At 36.8% G+C, this 27,545-nt stretch overlaps 1 protein-coding gene across 3 annotated transcripts; it reads right to left on the bottom strand.

Annotated features, from left to right (window-relative positions):
* Positions 1-1,454: 1,454 nt before the first annotated feature.
* SMARCE1 (SWI/SNF related BAF chromatin remodeling complex subunit E1) lies at positions 1,455-23,726 on the bottom strand. Of its 3 annotated transcripts, none has more exons than XM_074223967.1 (11): positions 23,623-23,725; positions 21,728-21,780; positions 21,507-21,550; positions 18,387-18,491; positions 11,151-11,231; positions 10,845-10,976; positions 10,579-10,750; positions 9,626-9,798; positions 7,191-7,292; positions 5,983-6,244; positions 1,455-1,730 (listed from the first exon to the last, which is right to left on the bottom strand). In XM_074223967.1, the coding sequence occupies exons 2-11, from the start codon at positions 21,732-21,734 to the stop codon at positions 1,519-1,521; spliced, it is 1,290 nt and encodes a 429-aa protein (XP_074080068.1). In that variant the 5' UTR covers positions 21,735-21,780; positions 23,623-23,725; the 3' UTR covers positions 1,455-1,518. The 3 variants fall into 3 exon arrangements, with proteins under 3 accessions (XP_074080068.1, XP_074080070.1, XP_074080069.1); XM_074223968.1 differs by lacking the exon at positions 1,455-1,730 and adding an exon at positions 1,737-4,507 and having other exon boundaries at positions 23,623-23,726; XM_074223969.1 differs by lacking the exons at positions 18,387-18,491; positions 21,507-21,550; positions 21,728-21,780; positions 23,623-23,725 and adding an exon at positions 11,646-13,412.
* Between the last annotated feature and the right edge of the window lie 3,819 nt (positions 23,727-27,545).

Here is a 27,545-nt window from a genome sequence, read left to right as displayed (position 1 = left end):
TACTTCTGCAGGCTCTTCAGATTTTTGAGTAAACATATATTTTGTCTGTAACAGTAGTCTGCGAGGCATTAGATACTCATTTTCTTTGTGGTCTGTGGTTTATTTTCTTCCTTTCTAGGCATATCTCAGAGGGGTGATCTATTTGATTATTGACACTACACAAATGATCACTGAATTGCTAGGAATGAAACTAAGTTGTATTTTGCATGTGTTAATCCACGTATTACAAACACTACTTGAAAGATCAAAACATTTTATTACATTTGAAATTTTAAAAAGAAACATTTGTCATTGGATATGAGTATTCAGTAAGTTTCCTTTTCATGAAGGAGATTCATCATGTGCTATCTTAAGTCTAATAGTTTCCATGAAGTTTAATCAAAAATGTAGGTTCTGACCTAAGGAAATCTGCAGTTTGAAGCTTTAATACAATTTTAAAACTGTATTTTGTAATATTAAAAAAATGTCAACCAGTAACTCCCAGATGACTACTTTGAAACAGGATATTCTCCTTGGAAGGCCTGTTTATTCTATATACACATAAATGTCTATTATGTCATCAGTGTGGGAAACTCCCAGGAGACAGCTCCCCCCCCCACTAGTTTATAGTTCGAACCTCTCTGATTTTGTTAAAGTCTGGGGGAAGTGCTAACAGTGAAGTCAAACAGCTAATGAGTGTTAGAGACTAATGAAATCCAGGTTCTTCCTGGATTCAAGTCCAGTGCTCTGGGGCCCACTGTACCATCAGGCCTCTTTTGTCTATATAATGCACTTTAAATTATCTTAGGTGTGGGATCTTCTCCATCTTTGGAAAGTTTAATTTTTTAAAAAAAGTAGTTTTTTGAACTGGATCAATAAAAAATAGATGACATTCATCTCCATGACATAAAACTTGGGTGAATTAGAGTAAACTATACAACACATGATGTTTTTCATGTTCCTGAGGAATGACTTATTTTACTAACTAGTATCCCTGTTGCCTACAGCATAGTCAGGAGATCAACATGGCCCAGGCTTAGGTGGAACCTGTGGTATTCATCTCTGAGACATCTCACTTGAGAAGTCAAAACACTAGTGAGATATAACACATTCAGCTGTGTTTAAATCCTGCCTTTAAATCCTGCCAGAGATGAGATGAACAGGATAAGGATGCTTCATTACACTGTTAATGAGAACCAATTAAAGATGTGGCCTTGGCCTTGGCGAAGACCCAAGTAAAATATGGAAAGGCATCTTTAAGAGGCAAGTCTAAAGCAACAAAAATCATTCCATAAAAAAAGAGATGGAAATTCTTCCCATCCACTAGAGTTTTGAGGCTTTAAGTCATCAAGACTAGAAAGTCTGAAGAAAATAGTTATCTTTACACAATTGCTGAAGAAAGGCCACTTTACCACTAGAGATTCATGGGTAAGTGATGCTGTAGTCTTTGGTAATGGACAAAGCACAAAACACCATTAAAACTCAAAAACAGTATTTCATTAAAAAAAATAATTCAAAACACATGGAATTGGTCAACATTTATTCTTTCTTCTCACTGTCATCTGGTGTAGGATCTGTTGGAGGTTCCTCCACTGTTGCACTGTTACTCTCTGACCCAGTGTTGCTGTCACTGGTCCCTTCTTCTGCCATACTATCTACTCCCTCTTGGCCACTCTCTTTATCTTCAGGGGTGGATGTTCCTTCTTCACCATTTTGTTGACTTTCTGTAGTTTCCTCTGGCTGTGTCTCTTCTGCAATCAGATATTTTTCACTGTCAGTTTGAAGACTAAGATTTATTCCTTCTAAATAAGCTGACAAGCTAGAGTTTTGGAGGGGTGAAACATGTAAAATTATTGCATATTGTTATTAGAAGTAAAGGGCTGTTCCAAAAGTCTTAAAACAGCCAACCAATACTTGGATGCTTGTTTAAAAAAAAAGGATTTTGGTCTAATTTCTATTGATATTTTCTTCAGCTTTTTCCTTTAAAATATGAGAACAAAGTTTAATGGCTTCTAATGAAAAACGTGAGCAGGAAGGCCCTCTATCCTATTTGTCACATCAAAGAGGGATCTAGACCTCATAAGTAAACTCTTGTATGACTCAAGTCTCTTCTCTGTCAGCTATAAATTCTATGCCCTTTATATACAGGACACTGTGAAGAGTTTGAATTGGACTGAACTTGTATTTTATCATCCTCAACCACTGTCCTTTCACTTTCCCATAACTTTGATTGGATCTTCTAGACTTTCTCCCACCCTAAGATAGTCTGAGTCACAGGGATATCTTTTCAGCACTGTGCCAATTTTAGCTTATCTGCTACTGAGGGAATAACAGATTTCCTGGTTCTTATACTAAATTTCCTTTTCTTTCTTCTAATGTCACTCACCAGACCAAGTTTAGTTTTTCTAGGCTTTGCTCACAAGAAGTAATATAAATTTGAAAATATCAATATAAAGGTCATATTGTTGAAAGTGTTCACACAAAAAAATCTACACAATTTAGTGAGGTGGCTCAGAGCTATACTAATTTCTCTTTAATGATCTTGGGAAAGGAACTTTCCTCTTTAGTTCCTTAGGTGCAAAATGGGGAGGGGGAAATGGAAACAGAGTGGTAAAGGAGGCTGGATTAGATGACTTCAAGATCCCTTCATGCTCTGAATCTAGGAACCCATGAACAAAAAGTTTTCATTAAAAAAAAATATTATGCAAAACATTTCCACATTGACCATGTTTCCCCTTCTACCTCCACCCCAAAAAAGAAAAATAATTTGCTTCAATCTGCACTCTTAACAACAGTTCTGGAGGTGAATATCATTTTTCATCTTTTTCTCAGCAATTGTGGTGAATCCCTATGTCGATAAAAGCATTTCACAGTTGAACACCTTTATAGGAATGCTGTTACTATGAACCATGTTCTGGTTTTCTCAATTTACTTTGCAATAATTCGTCTTCCAGAATTTTCTGAAACTATTCGCCTTCATATTTCTTACAGCAAACAGTAGTCTATTATTTATATACTACTTGTTCAGCTATTCCCTTCAATTTCCAATTATTTTCCATCCACAGAGAGATGTTATAACTAATTTTTGTATATATGAGCTCTTTTCCTTTGATCTCCTTGAGGTATAGTCCAATATAGTGATATTGATAATGATGGGTATGCACAGATTTACAGCTTTGGGTCTAGTTCTAAGTTTTTCTCTAGAATGCCTATCAATAGTGAATTAGTATCCCCATTTTCCCTCTGTCACATGAATCAATCTGCTAGATATGAGGTAGCATCACAGAATTGTTTTAATTTGCATTTCTCCAAATTATTAAAGAGCATTTTTTCATGATTAACATATAGCTTTAATTTCTTTGAAACTGTCTTTTCATACTTGTCGACCGATTGTCAACTGGAAAACGGTTTTAATTTTTATAAATCTGGCCTAGTTCCCTATATGAGAAATGAGACCTTTATTGAAAAACTAGTTGCAAAATATTTTCCCCTTCTAATTTTGACTACATTTGTTTTATTTTTGCAAAAACTTTTTTTTTAGGTTTTGGTAAGGTAAACGGTGTTAAGTGGCTTGCCCAAGGCCACACAGCTAGGTAATTATTAAGTGTCTGAGACCGTATTTGAACCCAGGTACTCCTGACTCCAGGGCCGATGCTTTATCCACTGTGCCACCTAGCCACTGTTGTGTAATCAAAAATATCCATGTTAACTTCTGTGATCCTCTCTCTTGGCTTTTAATGAATTTTTCCCCAAACCAAAGATCTGAAAGATAATTCCTTTCATGCTCTCCTAAACTGCTCAATATACTACAATTTTTTCTACACAATACTCATTTTGATCTTAATTCAGTATGTGGTATGAAGCAGTCTATGCCTAATTTCTACTTTCCAGTTTTCCTAGTCATTTTTGTCAGATAATAAGTTCTTGGTCCAAGCTGGGATCTTTGCTTTAATCAAACACTAGGTTATGGCACTCATTTCCATCTGTATATTCTGTACCTAATCCATTGCACAGATCAAGCTTAATATTTATTATAAAGTAACACTGTTTTTTAGTATATGCTTTGTAGTATAGTTGAGATTTAGTACTGATAAGCCCCTCTTTCCTTTGTATTCCCCCCCTGCCATGATTCCCCTGTTCTTGACCTTCTGTTCCTCCAGGTGTTTTTTTATTGTTATTCATTTTTTCCTGGTTCTATGAAGTAATCCTTGGGTAGTTTGATTGGTATGACATTGAATAAGTAAATTAATTTAGGTGGCATTGTCATTTTTATTATAATAGCTAGGCCTACCCATGAGCAATTAATATTTCTTCAATGATTAAGATCTGCCTTTGTGTGGAGAATGTTTTGTATTGTTGAACTGGGAGTCTTCTGAGAATCCTTGGCCCTGCCATGATTCTCCATGCCTTTGGAGCCCCATCTTAAGATGTCCTGCTTGGCTGAGGCCCAATGTAAAATTGGCCCCTCATCCTATGCTCAAGTGGTCATCTGAGTCTCTCTCTTCTTTGCTATTTTCTATATCTGTACCTTTAAAACAAAACAAACAAACAAACAAAAAACAAGCTGCTGGGATTAAAATCCAGCATTCTTTCCCATTATCCCGATAGAACAACACCCTTATTCCCCCTCAGTTTCAGGGGCATAATAGGTCATCAAAGTGCTAATAATGATTTGATTTTTCATTCCCCAGGAGATATTCCAGCTTAATGGAGTTCTCCCAAGTGACCACATAGATAGACTATAAATCCACAGTACTTGTATAACTTTCTAAGGTTTGGGACTGGTCTTTCATGGGAGAGAGAGATATAGCCCTCAAATGACCCAAGAAACAATTTTATAAGTAAAGATTCCATAATCCTGAAGGTTCAAAAATATTAATTCTTTACTGCTTCCACAAATGGGCTGGAAAAAACTTTTATAAATAAGCACTACCTTATTTATAAATGATGAAATGAAACAAAAGATTGTGTTTTGCCAAGTGGTAAAAATAGATGAGAACAAGATTCTGATTCTTAAGTTCTACTTTAACCACAAGACATACTTTGCTTTCCAAATTTACCAAGATCAAAAACATGGTGATTCTAAATAGTAAGAGATATAATTATTTTTAATTTTATTATCCGATGGGTTAATCTACTGAATTTTTTTTTCTTGGTTTTTGCAAGGCAATGGGGTTAAGTGGCTTGCCCAAGGTCACACAGCTAGGTAATTATTAAGTGTCTTGACACCGGATTTGAACTCAGGTACTCCCGACTCCAGGGCTGCCCCTGAATTATGTTTTTATAAGAACATTTACTTTTCACATGTCAAATGAGGACATTAAAACATCCAAAAATGAAGCCTATGGGTATAAAGGATGCCTCTTCTACTTCTTAAATTAAGGTTAGGGAGAGGTGGGGGGGGGGAGGGAGGGAATAGTCTCTGGTATGCTTCTCCTTTGAATATTTTTAGAATGATCCTACCTGTGCAAATGAAGAGGACTGGTAGCAGGTATAAGGTGGTAAAGGGTTAAGGAAACTAGAAAATTTTATAACACATGCAGAATAATGGCACTGGCTTTGGAGTCAGAAGGCACAGGCTCCAATGCCATCTTGGAGTACATCACTGTGGGCAAGACATAATCTCTGTGCTTCAGCTTCCCAAACTGTAAAGTGAGAGGATTGGACTAGATTGCTTCTGAGGTCCCTTCTAGTACTAGCTCTATGAATTTTATGAAATTTTATGAAAAGTTTTCTAGGAGATAACTGTTTTATAATACAAGAAAACTAAATCCAAGATTCTACAGCTGCAATTATTTTCTGATGACTTCTAAAGAAAGAGGGGTTCAGTTTGTTTGAAGGCATTTCCTTAGAGTAAGATTTTTAATCTGTCAAGGACTCTTTGAATAGTTTTAGAAGGGGAAAGGTTAAACACCATATAACCCATAGCCCACACTTGGAGGGGTGTGCTTTGACCTCACCGCATAGATTTTCAGACAGTATCCCCAGGGTAGAGGTTACTACCTGTCTCCATTGGAGTGCTTTCCTCTTCCTTCTTCTCATCACCTTTGCTGGCTGTCTGGTCATCCTCAGTGGTGGCAGTACCAGCAACAGTGGCGGCAGCCGCGGCAGCAGCAGCAGCAGCACTGACACCACTCTGACTGCGCTCTGCTTGCTCCATTGCTTCTTTCTCTCGTTCCTCCTGCCGTTTGCGGGCTTGTTCCTCTGCTTGGGCAATTTCAGCTGCTATTTTTTCCATGTCCACTTCTACTTTTAAGCTACACAACTACATGCCAGGAGGAAAAATATAGGCCTTTCAGCCAAGTCTCACTTTAAACAGGTAAACCTGGCTCCAAAAATACACACACACACACACACACACACACACACACACACACACACACAGTCATATTGCATACCTACAAGAATGTGTTCTGCAAGACACATCATCACTGTTTCTAGTTATCTGACATATATTTATCAAATTGAAGTTAGTGGCTTCAAAAACTCTTATATAACTAATACAGAGCAGTCACTAACAATGAAAATACATGAAAATACAGGAGTGAGAAGAGGACTTCAATTTCTTAGCTTAAGTTACCAAAACCTAGATTTACTAGTCATTATGGGAAGGGTCATATGTAAATCACATCTGATGAAAACATACACTGAAAACTTCATACTTATGCATATATATATATTTTTTTGCAAGGCAAATAGAATTAAGTGGCTTGCCCAAGGCCACACAGCTAGGTAATTAGTGTCTGAGGTCAAATTTGAACTCAGGTACTCCTGACTCCAGGGCTGGTGCTCTATTCACTGCACCACCTAGCCGCCACTTATGCATACTTTTTGATAGTTTTACTACAACATGTAAATATATATAAACCAAATTCTTTTGTCACAAAAGGGTAGTTGTTATAAATTGGTGATGTCACTCTTCTTTCAAAAGGGGATAGTTATAATAAAATTAATTTGGAGCACGGCAGCATTGTGTAAGTAGATAAAGAGCTGATCTCAGAGTCAGAAAGATGTGAGTTCAAGTCCCACTGGTAACATGATGGCTATATGATCAGCAAGTTACTTAACTGCAGAATACTTGCTCCAATTTGCTTTGGGTGAGAATTTTTCTCAAAGGGATTTCTCTAAACCAATAAATCAAAAGTTAGTTCCAAAAATAATGAAGAAAAAAATTTCCTACCATAAATAAAATTAATAAATAGAATTATTACCCTCTTGAGTTCATTGTTAAATGAATCTGTGCTTTCTAAAAATTTCCTCTTCTTTTCCTGGTGACGTTCTTCTATTTGTAAGAGTTCAGCTTCTAATTTTCTCTATAAAACATAAGATCCAGGTTCAGTGTTTTCTAACAGACAGATGAAATTTACCCCTTTGTCTCTATCCTTCTTAATACAAGAATCTAGTTATTTTGATTTTTTTCCCTAATTGTTCCCTCCACTTTTTTTGTTAAAATGGTATGGCATTAAAAAGAATCTTTAGTTTTCTACTTCGTTCTTTTAAGATATATTTTTAACATATTGAAATCAGGAGAGGGAAGTAAATGTGGAGTCTGTATGGCATGGTGGTTTTGTTTGTTTTTTGTTCTCAAAGAGGACCATGACTTCAGAGAGGTGATACTATGACATGCAAGTGATTAGATTTAAATGGGGAGGGGGGCAACTTTGCAAAGTGACCAGTCTCACCTTCTCCTCTAGAGTCATCTCAGTTCAGTGACAAGTTATCGATCACTGGAGATGGTCCTGGATGCAGTGGAAGACCTTGGCATTTTTAAGCCAAGACCTTTCCTAGGTCTCAGTCTGACTGAGGCAACACCCATTAAAGTGACTATTGCTAGGTAAGAAAAGATTCAAAGAATGGTCTCTTTTACCTAGTCAAAAAAACCCCTAAAAAAACCCCCAACAAACTCAACATACCCAACAACAATAATCTGAGAGGGCAAGCTCCTTAGAATGGATGGCCAAAAGAAACAATTGCTAGTTACACTCACTCAGAGGCATCAGGGCTCAAATGATGATGATTAAGTGAGACTTGGACTGGAACCTACTGTTGGCCAATTAATGACAGCTAGGGTTATTTGGGCTTAAGGCAGGGTCCTCAAGAAAGAAATCTAGCCTAAGATATTGAGCTATCTTAGAGGACAGTCTTCTGTCAGGAAGACTTATAGCTTGGTTAAGGCTTAGAAGAATTTAATGTTTTCTAGAATAATTTCAGTGAGTACTGGGTCACTCCCACATCCTGTGAGGGGTATCTGAGTAGAAATTCACTGGAGCATTATTTCTGTACTCAAAAACATAGAAACAGAAATAATTAAATATTTCAATTAAAATATCTTTTAATATTAATCCTTTAAAAAATTTGCCGAAATAAAAATTAAAGTTGCATCAATATACCTCAAAAGGTAGATTTGTTCAATGAAATATTAAACAACCTATTTGATGGATTTATCTAGATTTATAGCAATATTGGGGTAGAATGATGAAGAGGGTTTTTCAAATATTCCTATTTGCATTCTTACCCTTTTACTAATTCATCATCTTTATTGTTTTCTAGATATAAAGAATGGGGTTAAATAGTTTGCCCAAAGTCACACAGCTAAGTAATTATTAAGGGTCTGAGGCCAAATTTGAACTCAGGTCCTCCTGACTCCAAGGATGGTGCTCTATCCACTGTGTCACCTAGCTGTTCCATGGAACTGGGAAGTTGTTAAAAAATAATTCTCTCTCTTCTTCTATCCCCCTTGCGCTCTATCTTCTTTATTGAACAAAAGAAAAAAATTGTTAGAACTATTTCTCTCTTCTTTAGGAACATCCTTTTCTTAATTGTCTTTTAAATTTCAAATAAATATACAGAAAATAGCAAAAGTCTATTGCTAACACTATTCATGAAAATAAAGTATAAATGTGAAACAAATTTAAGATAAGCAGTGGATAAAACACTGGGCTTGGAATCAGCAAGACTCATCTTGAATTCAAATCCAGTCTCAAGATACTTAACTAGCTTTGTGATCCTGGGCAAGTCATTTCACTCTATTTGCCTCAGTTCCTTATCTGTAAAATGAGCTGAAGAAGGAAATGGCAAACTGCTCTAGTATTTTTGCCAAGAAAATCCCAAATTGGGTCACCAAGAGTTAGACATGACTGAAACAACTCAACAACAATGGTATAGTGTAAAGTGTAAGATCAGAATAAGGAAAGATCTGGGCCCAAATTCTGTCTTTGATACTTTCAAGCTATATAACTGTACAAATAACTCAAATACCCTCAGCTCCAGATTTCTTAACTGCAAAATGGGGATATTTCACAGAATTATTGAGAAAAAAATGAGATAAATGCATACTTATAGGGTTTTTTGGTAGGGCTTCAATTACTACATGTTAATTTTTACTCATGGTGTTATGTAATAGAATTGCATGTTACCGGTACTTTACTCTCAAACTCTCTAATGATTTCTTTAAAGTAAAATATCTTACATAAAAGATCAGAGTTGGCATGTTTCTAAGTTAACTTATATTTTTACCTGACAATTCTCAACACAAGGGGACATACTACAATTTAAAATGATGCACTTTCTTGCATAGTACAAAAGCAGATCACCTACTGCACAACTCCACTCAAGAAGTGATGATACTCTCTGAAGTAGTCTTTACCTGATGGACCATTAAGGACTGAACCTGTCGTTTGAGAACTTGCATTCTGGCGGTGGTGACAACTGAACGGACATCTGGTACCACACTCTCACTTAATATTTCACTGATCAGACGGTGGTTTCTCTGGAAACGAGCAGTGGCTGTGTGCTTCATTGAAAAACCATCATCATAGTCTGTAATGAAAATAATGTTTGTGACTAGGTACCCAGAACAATAAATACAAGACAATACTACGAAGTTCAGCAATTAATTGCTCAGATAGCAACGGTGCTGAGTTTATACAAGCATGCCATGGCTCACAGGCCACTCTGCTATTAAAACATAGGATAGAACATGCAGAAATCACTGGTCCAGGTGAGAAATTTCCCACAAACTTAAACTTTTATAGGATAACTAAAGGAGTTGGCTCACATGCAATGGAAGAAGTTTTATCTTTTTGGTCTGGAGGTTGCCCATGGCACTGACTGAATTTGCATTTCATTCATGGCAGTGACATAAGAATAGGTAATTTATTTCAAAGTTAACAAAATGGAACATTTATTTTTAAAATTTATATTATTGTACTATAAATGTGTACTTACAAAATTTAAAATATAATTTACTGTTTGGCTTCTACAATTACTGGGAAGGGCTAGCTTCAACCCTTCCTGGCATATGATGTCTGATTTTTCCTTTAATTCAAGTGAAGACCAATCAGGAGAATTAGAAGGTGGCTGTGCTGGGGGCCCTCCAACTTTCTTAGTCTTTTACAAACATTCAGGAAAAAAAAAATTCTGGTCACAAATCTTAAAGTTTATCAGGAAATCTGAACCCAAAGAATAAGAAAAACTAGAAACAGTAGCAACTTTACTGATTTTCGCCTAAAAAGGGAAGTGGTGATTAAAGGCCCTGCAGGATTGTGCTTAATATTCAAGACCTTCCATCATTTATCTGAAAAAGCCTGTTCCATTTACCATCTGGATCCTCTGCAGGTTGGATGCTCATATAAGGCTCTCCCTTCTCCATTCGGGACTGCCTCTGTCGACTTTCTTCCTCTAATGCAGCTTCAGCTCTACTTTTTGCATTGATGTAAGCAAGGTATGCTGGTGAATTATGATAGGCCTTCATAGATTCATTATATTCTATCTGCAAATTGATAAAATTGAGTTTTCACATTTGTGATTAAAATATCCAAAAGGTTTATTCTGTGCTCTTCTTACCCTGTTCCCTGACACATTACCTTTTCTGCTTCGTATTCATTCAAATATTCTTGTTTCTCTTCATCAGTAAGGTCTCGCCACATCCCACCAATAATTTTGCCAATCTCCCATAACTTTAAGTCAGGATTGGAAGCCTTTACTTGGTCCCAAACCTTAAAAAAGAAATCATTTACACTTTTAATACTGGCCAAAAGAACATATGGACTTTAAAACTGTCTTGGGTTAAAAAAAAAAAAGACACATGAACCAACAATTAAAACCAGAATTAAGGTTTGAAATTTTGCTTAAAAGAACAAAGACTCTACTTCTTGATATTTTGTACCCACCTTCCTGCTGTATCTCATATAGGGCATCAGAGGCTTATCTGGTGGCTTTGGGGGTTTGGGAATTGTAATTCCAGAGGAAGCCTGTAAAAAAAAAAGAACTGGACAATTAGTTGCAAATAGCAGTATATAGCAACCTGGAAATAGACATTAAAAAAGTATTTTTTTCTACTTGTCCATTGACACTAGATTCAGTTTTCTCCACTGAAAGATGTCTTCAAAAGAAAAAGAAAACATCACCAGAAAACCAAGAAAATGTTTCTGAAGAAACACTGCTTTGTCAGCTTTAATAAGTACTAAAGCTAAAAAGATGGCAAGGAGAAAAGACAAAGCAGCATGAAATGATCTAGACATCAGAAATATGGATACATGTCAATGACTGACAGTTGAAACACCAACTGGCATTCTATGTCCTTTAATTTATAAACATTTGGTTCCAATGACATACAGTCAACACTTGATTATCTGCACCAAACCCTGAGCCCCCTCAGCACTTACCAGACATATCTAGCCTGCTGATATGCTGTTTTGTCACTGTTTTGTCACTAATAATAAAGTACCTAGATTTAGTAGAATTCCAAATTCAACTCCTCTCACCACCCCCCAATCCCCTCCAAAACAAACCAAAAACAAACTGATGACTTTCAACTGCTCCAAGTACTCAAACCATTGCTTACCAACCTTAGAAACTAGGTACTTTTAAAATCCTCATTTTTATACATGGGCTCAAAAAAAATCAGTAGTATGGCATAAGTACAGGATGAGGGATATATGACCGTACAGTAATTCATGTGAAAAAGCTGTGGGGGCTTTAAGAACACACTACATAAAAAGAGTCAACAATGTGACCAGGCAAGTCCTGGGATTGTAGGCTACCTTAAGGTGAAGAGAGTTTGGAACAAGAGAGATCCTAGTTCTATTGCTTGCACTGTTTTGAATATTTTGTTTCTGAATACTAGGAGACAGTTTACGAAGGAGATTGAGGGAGTGAAGGGCAAAGTAACTAGGTTGGAAAAATAATTTTATACAAAGGTGCGTTGAAGGAGTTGGATATATTTAATCTGAACAGGGGAATATTTAAGAGTGACGTGATAGCAATTTTCAAGTATTTGAAGGGTTGTACCAGTTATCAGAATATAGAAAAAAGTTCATCTCTTCCTCTCCAGTGAAGAGGTTAAAAAATAATAGGTAACAGGATCTAAAAGATACAGGGTTCTAAGGTATTTGGAGCTGAAAGCTATGTCAGTTATTAAAAAGTTCTATACCACACAAAAGTGATTTTCATGTAAACTATAAAGAGGAAAAAAAAGAGGGATAGAAAAGAAATTTAGAATAAAGAAGAAACAAAGGTGAAGGAAGGGAAAGAAAAAAAGTAAAGAAAGGGAAGAGGGAGAGCAAAGAAGAGGATTCTTACCACACAAACCATCAGATAGTTGATGACCTCAGGCCCAAGAAGCTATTTGGGGGACCCTTGTTCTTGAAAGCATGTGGGTGGCACAATGGATAGGGTGCTGGCCCTGGATTCAGGAAGATCTGAATTCAAATTTGACTTCACTCTTACTAGCTTTGTGGTTCTAGGCAAGTCACATTGACTGTAATATGGGGATAATAATAGCCCTTACCTCCTAGCATGGCTGTGAGGACAGCATGAGGTATTTGTAAAGTAACCACAAGCACACAGCAACTGCTTAATACATTTTCATTCCCTCTCTTCCAGAGACCACATCTCTGGTTTCTTGTTTTCAATGACATGAGGCTAATTAGATAATAATGAATTAATTCCTATTGAACTGAAAGAAGGTGGAAGATAGGTGGTGTAGTGGAAAGAGCAGCATCTGAATTCAACTTGAGCCTTGCTAGCTGTGTGATTCCTGCCCCCCCACTTAACCTGTATTGTTTAGCCAAAAAAAAAAAAAAAAAAATTGAGGGATACAGGTATGTGTGATAGGCATCTCCTGCAGCTTTTCTTTTATAAATCTCTTGAACAATACACACTTTTTTCTGATATTGCCATCACTCTGGTGCAGGACCACATCAACTTAAGACCAGGATGGTATAGTAGCCTAGTTAATCTCTCTGTCTCAAGTCTCACCCCACTCTAGTTTACCTTCTGCTTGATTTGTCAAATTAAACTTCCTAAAATACAGATTTGAATCCTCCCAACCCTGCAATTCAATAAACCCCAGTGGCTATCCAGCACTTCCAGGATCAAATATAAAAATCCTTTGTTTGGCATTCAGTCATTCACAACCTGGCCACTTCCTACCTTTTGAGTCTAATTATACCTTAACTCCCCTCCCCACCCCCAACCCTGGCATCCAGTGACCCTGACCTCCTAGCTGTCACTTGAACAAGCCCCCTCTACGCCTCCAGATTTGGGCAGTGCCATTGACTATTTCCTGTACCTGGAATGCTTCCTGGCTTCCCTCAAGTCAAGTCTAAGCTTAAACCTCATTGTCTATGAGAAACTTTTCTTTCTGATTCCTCATGCTGCCAATTCTGTTACTCCCTCCTCTCTATTGATTATCTTCAGTTTATCCTGTCCATATCTTGTTTGAATATAGTATACAGAATTTGCATCCCGTTTCTGCCAGTAGACTACTATCTCCTTGTGGACAGAGACTCAGTTTAATTGTCTTTGTATTAGTCCCTGGTACATAGTAGGTGCTTGATAAATTGTAGTTGACTAATTGTACAGTATTATTTGGATATAATGGGAACAGGCAGAGTACAGTTAAACTGCCACAACCTATTTTGCACTCAAATTTTGAAAAATCTTACCCTAAGTTGTAAAGCAAATTGGTAACTTCTGAATATTAGGGTCTGTCATCAGAGTGGGGTATCTAAGAAGATATCTAAACATTTCTAAAAACTATTACTCAAAGAAGCATATCTTTATTTTTTTTTTAAATTAGAGTTGAGATAATAGTTGCTTTTTTGCAATTTTGTGCCACATGATTTTTAAAATACCTTCACAGCAAAATCCTCAAGTTCCAGCAAAGGAAATAAAAAGAGTGAGGCAGAAAGACAACTTTAACATTCCTATATGTCTAAACTTTTAGAAAGAACCAGAAACACTTTTAAGGATAAAATTTTGTAGTGTTATTTATCCACATTAGACATCTGGAGAATTGACTTTTTTTCTAATAGTGATTTTTATTGATTCTCAAGATTAAAATTTAAAAACATTAGCCCATAGGAAGTTCTCCCCACTAGTAAATGATTAATTTGCAGAAATGACAGTAAAACCCCATTATTAAGAACTTTCAGGAAATGAGATATTCTTGATTAATTATTTTCTTGCATCAATAGAATTTTAATCCCTCCTATGCTTTCAAGTCTCTTAACTATTCTGGACAAAAATATTTAAGATAATTTTTAGCTATACACCTAAACCAGAAGATACAATGATAGTCTCAGGGCCCTTTGTGGTAGTCAGGGCTGATAGCTGGGCTGTAATTGTTTCTCTCATCCTTTCTGATTTTCTTTCTAATCTTGAAACCAGATAATCAACTTTAGTAGAACTACATGTAAAGTGAAATTAAAATAGATCCTGAAGGAAGTCTTGAAGCCCCATCCCAGTAGTAAAAGGAATCTGAAGATCTTATGACATCTATTATTCTCATTCAGAGAGATCCTTTTGGTTATCTTCTAGTTTTCAGATGAGGTATACTGAAGATTAATTTTAAAAGTGTGTGTGTGTGTGTGTGTGTGTGTGTGTGTGTGCGTGTGTGTGTAACTCCTATAAAGCTGATGAGATTAATTTTCTGTTGATACTGTATTAAAACACTTTGATTGAAGCTATGAATTATTTTGATTTCATAATTCTTAATGAAGAACTGACTGGTTAGAATTTCAGAAAAAGTTTCACCAGTGCCTTTAGAAATGTAGAGTTTGTTTTGTCTAAGGTTTGAAAATAAAGGGAAACAGTCATAAGGTTTTAATACAGACTGAGGGAAGCTTACAAGAAAGTGATGAAACATGATTTTGCCCAATCATATCTTTCATTTTATTAAGGAAAAATTAAGGACCATAGAAATAACTTGTAACTTGCCTAAGACAAAGAGCTATTTAGGAATAAAACAAAGGCAAGAAAAATCTAGATTTTTCTGATTCTGAACTTAACTTCAGGGCTCTTTCCACTGCTTTGTACAATTTCTTAAGTCCTTTGAATTGACTTGTATCCTCAATCTCAAATGGATTTTTTTTTAGGTTTTTGCAAGGCAAATGGGGTTAAAAGGCCACACAGCTAGGTAATTATTAAGTGTCCGAGACCAGATTTAAACCCAGGTACTCCTGACTCCAAGGCCGGTGCTTTATCCACTACGCCACCTACCTGCCCCTCAAATGGACTTTTAAGACAAAAATAAAGTTTTAAGTATAGAGAAAAAAATTTTTTTTCCCCTAGGTTGTTTCTGGCATACAACAGGTACCTTTTAAAACATACTTGTTGACTTAAAAGTAAATGGAAATCCAGAAAGAGAAACCTCAAGTATGGATGGGTGGTCAGGAAGGTTTTTAAAATGTCTAACAGAGCAGTATTAGAAGACTTGGAATTAAAGGCTCAGTTCTAGTTAAAACAACTTGAGCAGGTCAGGTAACTTTCACTCCTCAGTTTTCTTATCTAGAGAATGGAAGTATTTGCATCACCCGTCTCACTGAGTTGTTGTATCAAATAAGAATAAATGTAAAAGCCTAAGTCAAAGATTATATGTTCTCAGAAATCAGTTTACATATACAAACAGAAGTAGATTTGTTTGCACATCCGCTCCACACCCCACCCCCCGGTCCCCATCCCCCACTGTCAATTGTATGACCTACTTATGTCAAACCCAGAAAGTCCTCTTTAAAGGGAATTTTTCTATTTTTATGGGGTCCTTTGAGAAGAACTGTGCTTGCAACACTGTTATGAGATAGAAAAAGTGCAGGCTTACTTGGCCAGTTGGGAGATCTAGGTTCTAAGTCTGACTTTATTACTAACTAGCCTATGTTTGTGGGCAAGTTACTTAATTTGTCTGTACCCCAGTTCTCATCTTATCTTCTATTATTCCAATACAGTTTGACAAATTATAACAATTTAGACCGTAACGGTGAACGTAATCATGCTGCTTCAAGATTTTTATGATTCCTGTTGTATCAAAAGATATACCCACAGCTATGACAAAGTCCTCAAGCAGGTGAAAAATTTTTCTATAGGGGCAGCTAGGTGGCAAAGTGGATAGAGCATTGGCCTTGGAGTTAGGAGTACCTGAGTTCAAATTCAGCCTCAGACATTTTATAATTGCCTAGCTATATGACCTTGGGCAAATCACTCAATCCAATTGCTTTAAATAAAAAAAGAAAAATTTCTATCAAAAATCTTTTAGCCACATTCTAGTAAGGGTAAAAAACATAAAGAAATGCAAAATTCATGTGGGATTGAACATTATTAAGGGGGAACAGCAGTTAGTGTTAAATAACTGTAGTATGTTTAGATAAACATTTGAAAGAGTTAAGAGACAAGAGAACAGAATCCCCAGGGTTCATGCCCACAATATTTGGAGCTTAATTTAAAATATCTTTCAGTGAAAGGCTCTATTAAAGCATACCTAGTTCATACCTAAATCCTAACTCTCTCATCCACAAGGGAAAATAAAGAAAACAACTAAAAAAGAGATGAGAGTCATAAATTTCTAAACCCAACCATTTACAGCATTCACTTCAAATGCTCTATCCTAAGACATCAAACACCAGGATGGAGTAGGGAAGAAAGAACTAAGGTTAGGACAACAGTTTTCTAGGTCCTCCTGATGTGATCTTCAGAGTGTTTCCTCATTATTTGGTGGACAATGAATTCAAATGTCAAACACTTACTTTTAAGTACAACATGCATTTCAAAGAAGAAAAAAATTATTTTGAAATTAAAGACACCATCATTTCTACTCCATCAGTACCCGATAATCAAGAGCTGACTGTAGAATAGTTATCAAATTGATTATTCCATTGAATTTGCTACCTGTATAACTTTCTGCCAGTATTTTGATTTAATTAATACAGATTGTGTTTTTTCCTTTAATTATCAGTCTTTCATAATCTTGCCATTTCAAATTTATGCACTCAGGCTTAGGAAAACAAAAATGTACATAAAAGTTGTATGCATTAAGGAATGCATACATACATGCACACACTTAGAATTCACTGCTAAAATACCATGAAATAGGCATGGCACATAAAACTTGATATGTATATGAAGTACAAATCATGTAGAAACAATGAAAAATCTAAGACGAGAGAGGAACCTATCAAGCCAAGGAAAGTTCTTAGCAAGATAGACACAAATTTTGATAATATCAAGTTTTCATTTAAAGTTTACTACAGGGTGAGAGGGTTTCTTTTATGATTACCATAATCCATTCCATTACCCATAGGTAGAAAATAATTCAACAGCCATTCAATGATTACGGTTTCATTAATATTATTTAGTTATTTGGAAATAATTTGGCGTTTTGAGCTTTTCCTAAATAATTTATAAATTTATGGTTAGGCCCTTTTGCTTCTTTAATAACCAAATTTACAAGTATTTGACCAGCCTCATACTGAATGTAATGACATTAAATCCTGTTAGAGTGAGATTACAGGGTAGAGGTTGTTCATTTTAATTAAATAGCAAAACAAGTTTTGAAAAATCTACTCCTTACATTCCTCTTTCTCCCCACCCTGGAAATGTTATTTGTCAAATTTTGACCTGAAAGATTAACTTCCTTTTATATAGCAGAGGCGACATCTTGAACTGTCAGTATAGTGAGATGTGAACTGAAATCTCAAGTTTCTGGCAGACCAGGACAATGCTCGCCATTTCTTACCTACCCTACTGAATGGGTTTCATTGTTAATTAGAAAACTAGCTCTTTAATCTAATCTCTGAAACATCAGATGAAATGAATATACCTCTCTACCTTAAAAGAAGACATTTAATCTACAAAAATTTATGGTTTTGTCTACTTTCAGTGAGTTCAGTACTCACTGATCAAGTAGAACAAGTTATTCTTTTGCTCGAAGTATTTTTCCCCCACAACTCCATTTTGGGGGAATGTAAAATATTACAATGGAAGTGAACAAAATATTGGGAAAAAAGCAAGTTAATTTTGCAGTCAAATTATTCTAAAAAATGACTGATTCCATGATTTGGAAGGAACTAATTGAAGCCATTTCTGGTCAATTCCAGGTGTCTGCTGGATGCTGTAATAGTTGATTCTCCTACCGTGACCCGGCTGTTGGTGCCCGGGTTCCCTCCCAGCCTGTAGTTGTTGTAGGCCAGATGACTGTATGGATTGTATCCCACAAACCCTGGTGTGCTGGGCATTTGCTGATGGAAACAAATGAGACAAAAACACGAATGAGAAATGAGCTCAAACGAGGAAAACACAGAAATGAAAAATGATCTGCATATGGCATGCAAAAGCAACCTGAACTAAAACAAGCAAATGATGGGTTGTAGTTGGTTGGCTTTTTCAATACAGAAACAACTTCAATAGAAACCTGTTTGCAGGTTTGTTTTTTGTTTTGGCAGTTAAAGCATTTAGATTTTAATACAGATATAGAATAACTTTATATAATCAACTAAAATGGGCATGGCTCTAAAAATGACAAACACATACATTCTAATTTAGGCTATTAAATGATAGAACTTAGGAATATATGGTATTTTGAGACAAGAGGCCTGGAAACACGATACACCAGAGGTCCAGGAACGTTTTACAAACAAGACAGCACACTGTTAAGCAATTATGTGGACACCACCAATGATGTCATCTATCAAACACACAAATAAAAACAAGCAATGGATCTGCTCTTAAGATATATATATATATATATTGTATATATATAAATTATAATTGCATGTAAATATGAGAAATGACAAGCACCTGATTAACTAAGACCGGTGTTCCCAAATACAGGGGAACATATCCTGTGGAATTCAATGAATGTCAAATACATGTTTCAAAACAAAGACTTGTAAGAAATGCATGGATTTTGTTTAAACTTTCTTTTAGGTCTATAATTTATTCTTAAAAAAAAAAAAGTCCAGTCGTTTTCTTCTTCCACTTACTCTTCTCTGATTCATCTTCTAGAGCTCAACCCAGAAAACTTCCTGAATTTTGTCTCAAAGTGTACTACTTCTTTGGTCAATCCCTACGTAATGATCTTTAGTTTTTCTTTTCTTACTTACTTCTTTGGTAACACTAGACATTTTAAAAATGGAATTCCTTAATTTGCAGCAAAATCACCATATTTTGTCAGTACAGTGAAATGGGATCTTAAATGCCCTTAAATTCATTATACACAGGAGTCTCATGATTGCTATCATAGTTAATATAAAAATGTTCAATGTTCATGAGAATCACAACAAAGATGCATGAGAAAGATGCAATAGGGAGACTAAAAGTAGTAAAATCTTTTCTTATAAAACTCAAAACCAAAACAAGCTGACAATAACCATTTCATCTGAACTTTTGATTCACAACTTTAGCCCTGTAGACATGCAATTCATAAACTCACCCTGATTCAATTGTTTTTAGTGCAAAATAAAAAAAAGCAAGCTTCAAAATATGCTGTTATGACCCATCCATAGCATCTAAATATAGTGTACAAAGAAATAATGAACTGAAATTTTAGAAGTAGCAGTTGACCAACTCCTAGTCTTTCCTATTATGAAAGACGCAAAAAACAATTTATGGAGTCAAACCACAGAAGAAATGAAAATGTTACAGATGAGGTATTTTTATTTTGAATAGTACATTTTGGTGGGAGAAAGAGAGGAAAGTGAGGGTAAAGTCATTCACTTGACATCACTCTGTTAAGTTATCAGAATTCTTATCAATCAGTAGCTAAGTAACATTATAATGAAGATGTTAAAGTATTTCTCAAGACAGGCAGAAATTCATTTTGTATTTTAGCAATAGAAACAAGAAATGATTTTTCAGTTGCTATATTAAATATAAACTAAACAGAGCTACCTATAAACAAATTTGAATTTTTATTTAAACACTGCTAAAAGGGACTATTTCTTTCACTAAGATATCTCCAATAAGTTACAAGACGAAATTATCATAAAAAATAATGTAAGAAAAAACACAACCAAAGGAATGAAAAGAAGCTAAAATGCTACAGAACATATGAATTTCAAAACTAAAATATACTTGGATTGTAAATATTTGTTAAATTTCATCTATATGGCACCTGTTAATAAATGTTTTTTTGATGTAAGGGGAGGGAAATACTCTGCAGACCCCCTCAGAGCCATTTGTCTGTAAAACACAGAAAAGTCCACATTTGTGACTGCTTAATATTTGTGTAAATTGTCCTATTTGAAAGCATGCAATAGGATTTTAACATTATTTTAAAAGCATCTCATTATACAGAGAAGAAAAAGAATTGCTAATAAATGTAAATAAAATGTAGCTAATCTGAAACAATGATAATTATCATAGTGATTGTCTGATGAAGAAGACATATTAGTTGTAACACAAAGAATTTACTATTAGAGTGATGCAAAAGTTCAAAATAACCTGATATAAGGGGAATAGAGTTTTTATATATATGGGTTTGTGATATAGTGGACTGTCTCAATGCTTCTTAAATTCTAAAGAATCAACTTTATTGAGGTCTAAAGCACTAAATATTCAAAATCAGATTTGAAAATTCATGTTGACCAGGGAAGGGTCTTATATGCACTGGGCCAGATCTTGCATTGTAACTCTTACTATTTCTCAAATCAGTAAGGTATTATTCAATGACACTATTAATCTAATGTGGCCCATCTGATTTCACTATTCTAAAAAGCTACATAATTTTTTAAAAAAGAAATATGGACAGAAAGGAATAATAAGCAACAACCAGCTGAAGGAAAAATTTTTTTTTAGTGAAGAAAATGGAATGCTCTGATGGGTAAAATCCAATAGTTTTTTCCATTTAATAAAATGATGGGATTAACCTATATGACTTCTAAGGTCAACTTTGAGCTTGAAATTCTGATTTCTTTTTAAATGAGGACTATTGCCAAGATAAAAGAGGTGAAATTAGAGTTATGATTATTATAGAGTCATTTTTTTCCTCCAGTACAAGAAAAACTCACCATCAGGAATTTATTTTGCAATTGACAGATTACTGTATGTATCTTGGCAGTTTATTCTTTTAAAATTTCAGGGTTAGTTCAAGGCAAGAAGTGAAAGATTTCAAATATTTAGTAGGAAATGCTATTTTTACACGAAATGTTTTCATTCTGGTTGCTGTATACTGAGTGACTGCCACTGGAAGACATCTGGGTTTTTGTAGCAAGGCCAGACTTGGCTATTACATTAACAAGAAAATTAAAACTTACTGTTGCAGGAGCTGGGGTGGGAGGTGGGGCATAAGATGGTCTTTCTGTTTGAAAGAAAATAAATAACTTCTTGTAAACAACAGAGATATAACACTAAGCAACAAAACTACCAATGGCCCTGTTTTGAAGAAAAATTGAGAAAGAATATTTTGGAATTCCCATTTGCTAGGGCTTTAGTCCCTTATTCACATAGTTTGATAAATATAAAAAATGAAACTTACTTGACATTTTGGAAGATTTAAGTTCTCAGTCCCTTAACAATGAACTTGAGACACTAAAAAAAAAACAACAAAGAAAATCAAAAGTATGCATGAGAGAATGTTTTCCTAAGCAGTAAAAGAATATGATAAACAAAAGTGTTTCTGGGTAAAACAACTCCAAATTTTGCCCTTTCTCCTTTTCTTTAATCTTTTAAGAATGTGGTTTGGAAACTTATTTTTCAGAATTAAATTATCTATTACAGATTATTGAAGGAAAATAACAGCAATTGGACTAGTGCAATAGTTTTCTTTAAAAAGTTTAAAATTCTATTAAATTACCGAGCTATTCTCATTTCAACAAATATTTACTGACAACAAGTAAATTTAAAGATGTTCTTTTTTTAAAAATGATTGGTAGAAAGAATATACCTAATTTGTAGTTGTTTTATATTTGGTATCTTGCAAATTGCTCTTTATTATTTTGAAACTGGGCAAAGAATAGAATTTTCACTTCTTAAGGGGAAACTACACGGTTTTATATATAAAAACTATGTGTGTATGTGTATATATGTACACACATATATATGTATATATGTATGCAAAAGCACTAGATCTGAAATCAAAGGCTGTAGGTTTTAAATCATAATCTGTCATTTAATCTTCTCTGAGCCTCAATTTTCTCATCTGTAAAAAGGAGAGGGTCACACTTGATCAAGAGTTCTCAACTAGGGTCCATGAAATTGTTTTAAAAATACTCTGATACATGTGTTTCAATGGAATTGGTTTCCTCTACTTCCTTGTAATTCTATGCACTTTATTTATTTAAAAATAGTGTAGCGAGAGGGTTTAGTATACTGCCAAAAAGAACCATGACACAAAGTTTAAGAATCCTTGATCTCTAAAGTTCTTTGGAAGACTATAAATCCCGAGTCTATATATTTGTACTTACTATAAGTTTTACAGAAATAGTAACATTTCACTTTACTTATATTTCTGAGATGGGATAAAGGATTTATTAGCATAACTAAACAATTTAGGGCAGCCAAGTACAGTGGGAAGAGCACTGTCTCTAGAGTCAGAAGACCAGGGTTGTAATTCCATATCTGACTATTTATTTACTTATGTAAATTTGGCCAAGTCCCTTAATCTCTCTCTCTCTCTCTCTCTCTCTCTCTCTCTCTCTCTGGGCCTCAGCAGAAGACTGGATTAAATGGACTTCAGGGTCCTTTCGAGCTCTAGCTGTATGAAGTTATGATTGTCTTATAGGAAAGGTCTAATTCTAAGTATATGTAAATGGGAAAGCTAATATAAAATCAGAAAAATGACCGAGCTAAGGACCCTTTGGCAAGGCCCTAGGCATCACAAAGTAACTTTCAGCCAGCATCACACCGGTGACTGCGAGGTGGAATGGATGCATCAGACAAAGATGATTCTTGTGGGGGTGGGGGAGGGCAGACCCCGGCCCCAAGATTCTTTGCACCAAGGGAGGGGGCCGCGTCTGCAAGGGGATGGGCATTTCTGGTGATCTGGCCTCGGCTCCCTCTTTCCCCGCAGGGGGAGCGCGCGGATGTCACGGCGCTCTGGATCTTCCTCGGCCGGGCTGTCAGCTCCGAGCCTGCTCGGTCGGATTCCGGCCGCAGATGGCTCCCTGTGCGCGGGCATCGGCCTGTGCCCCCACCCACCCCGCCCCCGCCCCCCGGCTTCCACACTCGGCACGGGGAGCGGCTCTTCAGGGCCCGCGGCCTAGACAAAGAGCTCGGGGACCTCTTGAGTTGGAGCCGAGCTAGGCCTCACCCCCTGCCACCGGGCCTCACAGCCGCCCCCGCCGCCCAGCTTGGTCCCGGGAGCGGGGTGCGGGCAGGGGCGCCGCGGGGCTCTCGCCCTGCGGCTCCATGGCCCCGTTCTGCCCCACTTACCCGGGCTCTGGAGAGAGGCCGCTGCTCCAGCTCCTCTTCCTTTGTCCCGCGCAGGCCCCGCCCCCTCGCGCTACGCCGCCGCTTTTGCGGTCGCAGTTTCGACACGGGGTCGGATTCATGGCTAGCACCAGCGACGGCTTCTGGCAGGAAGAAAAGACGCGAATCTGCGACGCTGCCGAGCGAGGAAGCATCTGGGATCGAGTTCGTATCTCCCTCCCGCCCCCCTCAAAATTTCTCTTATTCTGGCATTTTTCTAGGAAGTCGCAGATTCGCCACAGGCTTAGGGGTGGGAGGGGCGGGGAGGAAGACGTCAGCCTTTAGACCGGAAGAAGTCCAGGAGGAAGTGTAAACGCTGCCAGTCCTGGAGGCGTGGCCAGCGCTGGGAGACGCAGGGTGCGTGGCGAATGTGGTACCTCGTGGCCCAGAGCGCGCGCTCGCAAAGCCTCTCGGACTGGAGCGGGGGGGGGGGGCGAGAGATGTTCCGTGGCGTGCGCGTGCACGTGTGCCTTCACGTCCGCGCGCCGCGTGGGCACTTGACCGTCCTGGCCGCGGCGAGAGCCCACGGCGGATAAACTCCTCCTGAACCCAGCGGGGAATGTGGGAGGGTGCCTACCGGAAGGGTGGCATTAAGTCTTAGAATTCAGAATTGGCAGGGGTTTAAGGAATGGAACACCCAGGCATCACCCGTGTTTTACGAGAGGGGAGGGAAGCCGGTCTAGAGAACTTGGGTGACTTGCCCGAAGTCATTCAGGTTGTAAATAGTAGAAGCTAGCGGGCTCCCCAAATCCACCAATTTAGGGGATCCACTTGTCCTCTTAAACTCTCCCTCTCGAGCGTTTCTATATACTGTGGCAATAGAGCTGCAGAGCGCTCCTAAATCTGCTGAGTTTTTACCCACGCTGGATTTCAAGGCGATCTCTGAGGGAAGAAACAAGGAGGAGATTGTCTCAGGGAGGACGGACTACCTGCATCCTGGGGATGAGGGTAAAGGATGTGGTTGCCAGGCAACCAGCCTGCCTTGTTTGTTTCCATAGTAACCTGCTGATTGCCTGTGAACTGGAGTTGGGGGAAAAAACCTAACAGAATCTGCTTAGGCGGGGAGAGATTGGGGTGAGGGGGAGTGAAGCCCATGAACTGGGATGTGAAAAAAAATTACATCTTTATTTTCACCAACCTCTGTCAGAAATTTAGCATTTCCTTCAATTTTGAATTAAAAAAAAAACCCCAAACAAGGCCACATACACATTCTGAAAAGGGTTCTGTAGCTTTCATTAGACTGTCTAAAGAGTCCAGGACACCAACAAAAATGGCTAAGCCCTGGTTTAGTCCAGTACTCATAGACCCAGAGAGATAAGCTGATTTGGTTTAGATCAGTACATTAAATTAGAATAAGGCTGGAACTTAAGTTTCTTGCTCACCAAAGTGCTTTTCCAAGTTTTTTCTCCCTAAATATATATATATATATATATATATATATATATATATATATACATATATATATATATACATATGTATATATATACATACACACATATATACATATATGTGTATACACACATATATTGCCATTTTAAATGTCCTTTTCTCCTTATTCTACAGTTTTATCATGATCCTTTAAAGCACTCTTTCCTTTCTACCCATCCTTCCTTGACTTTCCCAGTGGGGAACCAGGATGAATGCTGTAACTGAATGTACTTCAGGTCAAAGTCTTAGTAGAAAGCTACACATTCCTTTTGATTTGAAAGTATAGCAAGGTCCCCCCAGTATCTTCACCAAAAGCTTACCATGACAAACTTCATCTACCCTGCTTTCTTATTAAAGACATTTAATTGATAGAGGTATTGTATTTGGGCTTCCCTACCCCACCCCCACCCTGTACTCTTCCTCAAAACCTACCTTGTTTCACTTGGAAACTTGTAAACTGGGAGGAACTGCAAGCAATTTGAAAAGAATTATGTAATCCTTTCCCTTTCCCCATGTACAGGGAAAATAGTTATAAACTAGAATATTTACTCATTCTTAATGTTTCTTTAAAATGAGCTTTTAAAATAAAAAATTAAGCTTATGAGATCCACACTATAATAAGCATAGATACCATGGCTACAGGCACTTAGCCCTGTAAAGCAAATACAGAGACAAATATACCAAAATATCCTTGAACAGACAGTAATGACATTCATAAAGGTATTTCTCTCCCATATCTTCCTTTATTGATGCTGAGTGGAGATGCATTGGGTGGGAGGTTAGGAATGGATAAGAAATGCAGGATAATTAGATTCTATCAGTCTTAAAGATTTTATGAATTTGAAGTATTTCTTTAATTTTTAAGGGAAGTCCCCAAAAGGAATGTATGCTGATTTGATGAAACAGAGCTGGGTTGACTTGTTGAGACAGCTGTGAAACAAAATAAATAGGAGATTTGAAATCAGGAAAGAAAGTTGGAAAGACAGCTGGAGTTGGAATCAGAATACTTGGGTTCAAATCCAACTTGGCTGTATGACCTTGAGTAAGTCACTTAACTTTTTAAAGCCTATCTCCTCAGCCATCAACAACACATAGTATATTAACACCATGTTATTCCCCCTCCCTCAGTAAACTTTTAATTAGATAATTAGTTCTAGGATCAAATACAAAATCTTCAAAGCTCTTCATAACCTATTCACTTCCAACCTTTCCAATTTTCTTACACCTCACTCTGCAACAATCCATTATTATTGCTTTTCCACAATCACGGTACCATCTCAGCCATGGGTATTTTCACTGACTGTTTTTCATGTCTAGAATGTTTTCCCTGCTCATCTTCCTACAGGCTTTTCTGGTTTTCTTTAAGCTCTAAAGGAAGCCTGTCCCAAGACATCTTAATTCTAGTGCCTTTTCTTTGTTTATTGTTTCCTATTTATATGTCATTTGTACATATTTATTTGCTCCTTGTTTCCCCATTAGATTGTAAGCTCCTTGAGGGCAAGGAAGCTTTTCTTCTTTCTTTGATCCCTATTCCTTAGCACACTATCTGGTCTATAGCATATACTTATCAAATGTTTATTGACTGACTGACTAGTGCAACTTTCACAATATTGTTTTGAGGGTTCTATGAAGTAATGAATGTAAAGCATTTTGCAAACTTTTAAGTCTGTGAAAATTTTAAGTATTATTATTGTTTCACCTGTGTAGCTATATAGTCTAATACCTACCAAGACATTATTTATCCCAAGTTCCTTTTTTCACATAACTTGGAGAAGGAAGAAAGTAGTTATAGAATAGAATGGCTGAGTAATATATTGGATTTGGGGAAATGCTGTAGAAACTGATGGGCAGATAGAGGTGCAGGGATGGGGATAAAGGGGGAGAGGAAGGGATGGGGGGAAGTTCACAGGAGAAGAGAGGGTAATGGGTAACATATTTTGCTTCTTAACAGTTGTATGAAACCATGGTTTCATTTGTGTGGGTGCTTTCTCCATCTTTGCTGGGTACTGCGATTCTTTTAGTCCCTTAAGGTTTGTGTGGCATCTTGCCTTTTTATCCTTTCTCATCCCCCACATCCAGTTCATTGTCAAGTTTTATTGATTTACTTCCCCAACATCTCTTGCTTCTGGATCTTTCTCAGTGGTATAGCTCCTCATTCCCATGGATATCATTTTTCATCTTATTGAGATTATTGAAATACTTTGTCTCTTTGAATCTAGTAGTCTTGTGCTCATATCTCAAAACCCTCCTCAATCCATGTGATAAATTGATAGTCCTAAAGCAGGGTTAGGGAAACTTTTTTTATGCCAAGGGCCAAAACTTAAAACATTAGCCTGCTGTAATTGGTTAAACATTTAATTAATTCATCCCTAAAAAGCTCTTAGATTTATTGAATTTAGAGTTCCACCTATGATTGCCTTGGTGGTGCCAGATTCCACATGATTTCTCAAAATCTGATA

The sequence above is a fragment of the Macrotis lagotis genome, chromosome 2 (assembly GCF_037893015.1).
Source record: "Macrotis lagotis isolate mMagLag1 chromosome 2, bilby.v1.9.chrom.fasta, whole genome shotgun sequence".
NCBI classification, from domain to species: Eukaryota; Metazoa; Chordata; class Mammalia; order Peramelemorphia; family Peramelidae; genus Macrotis; species Macrotis lagotis.
This window is presented reverse-complemented; position numbering and strand designations above follow the sequence as displayed.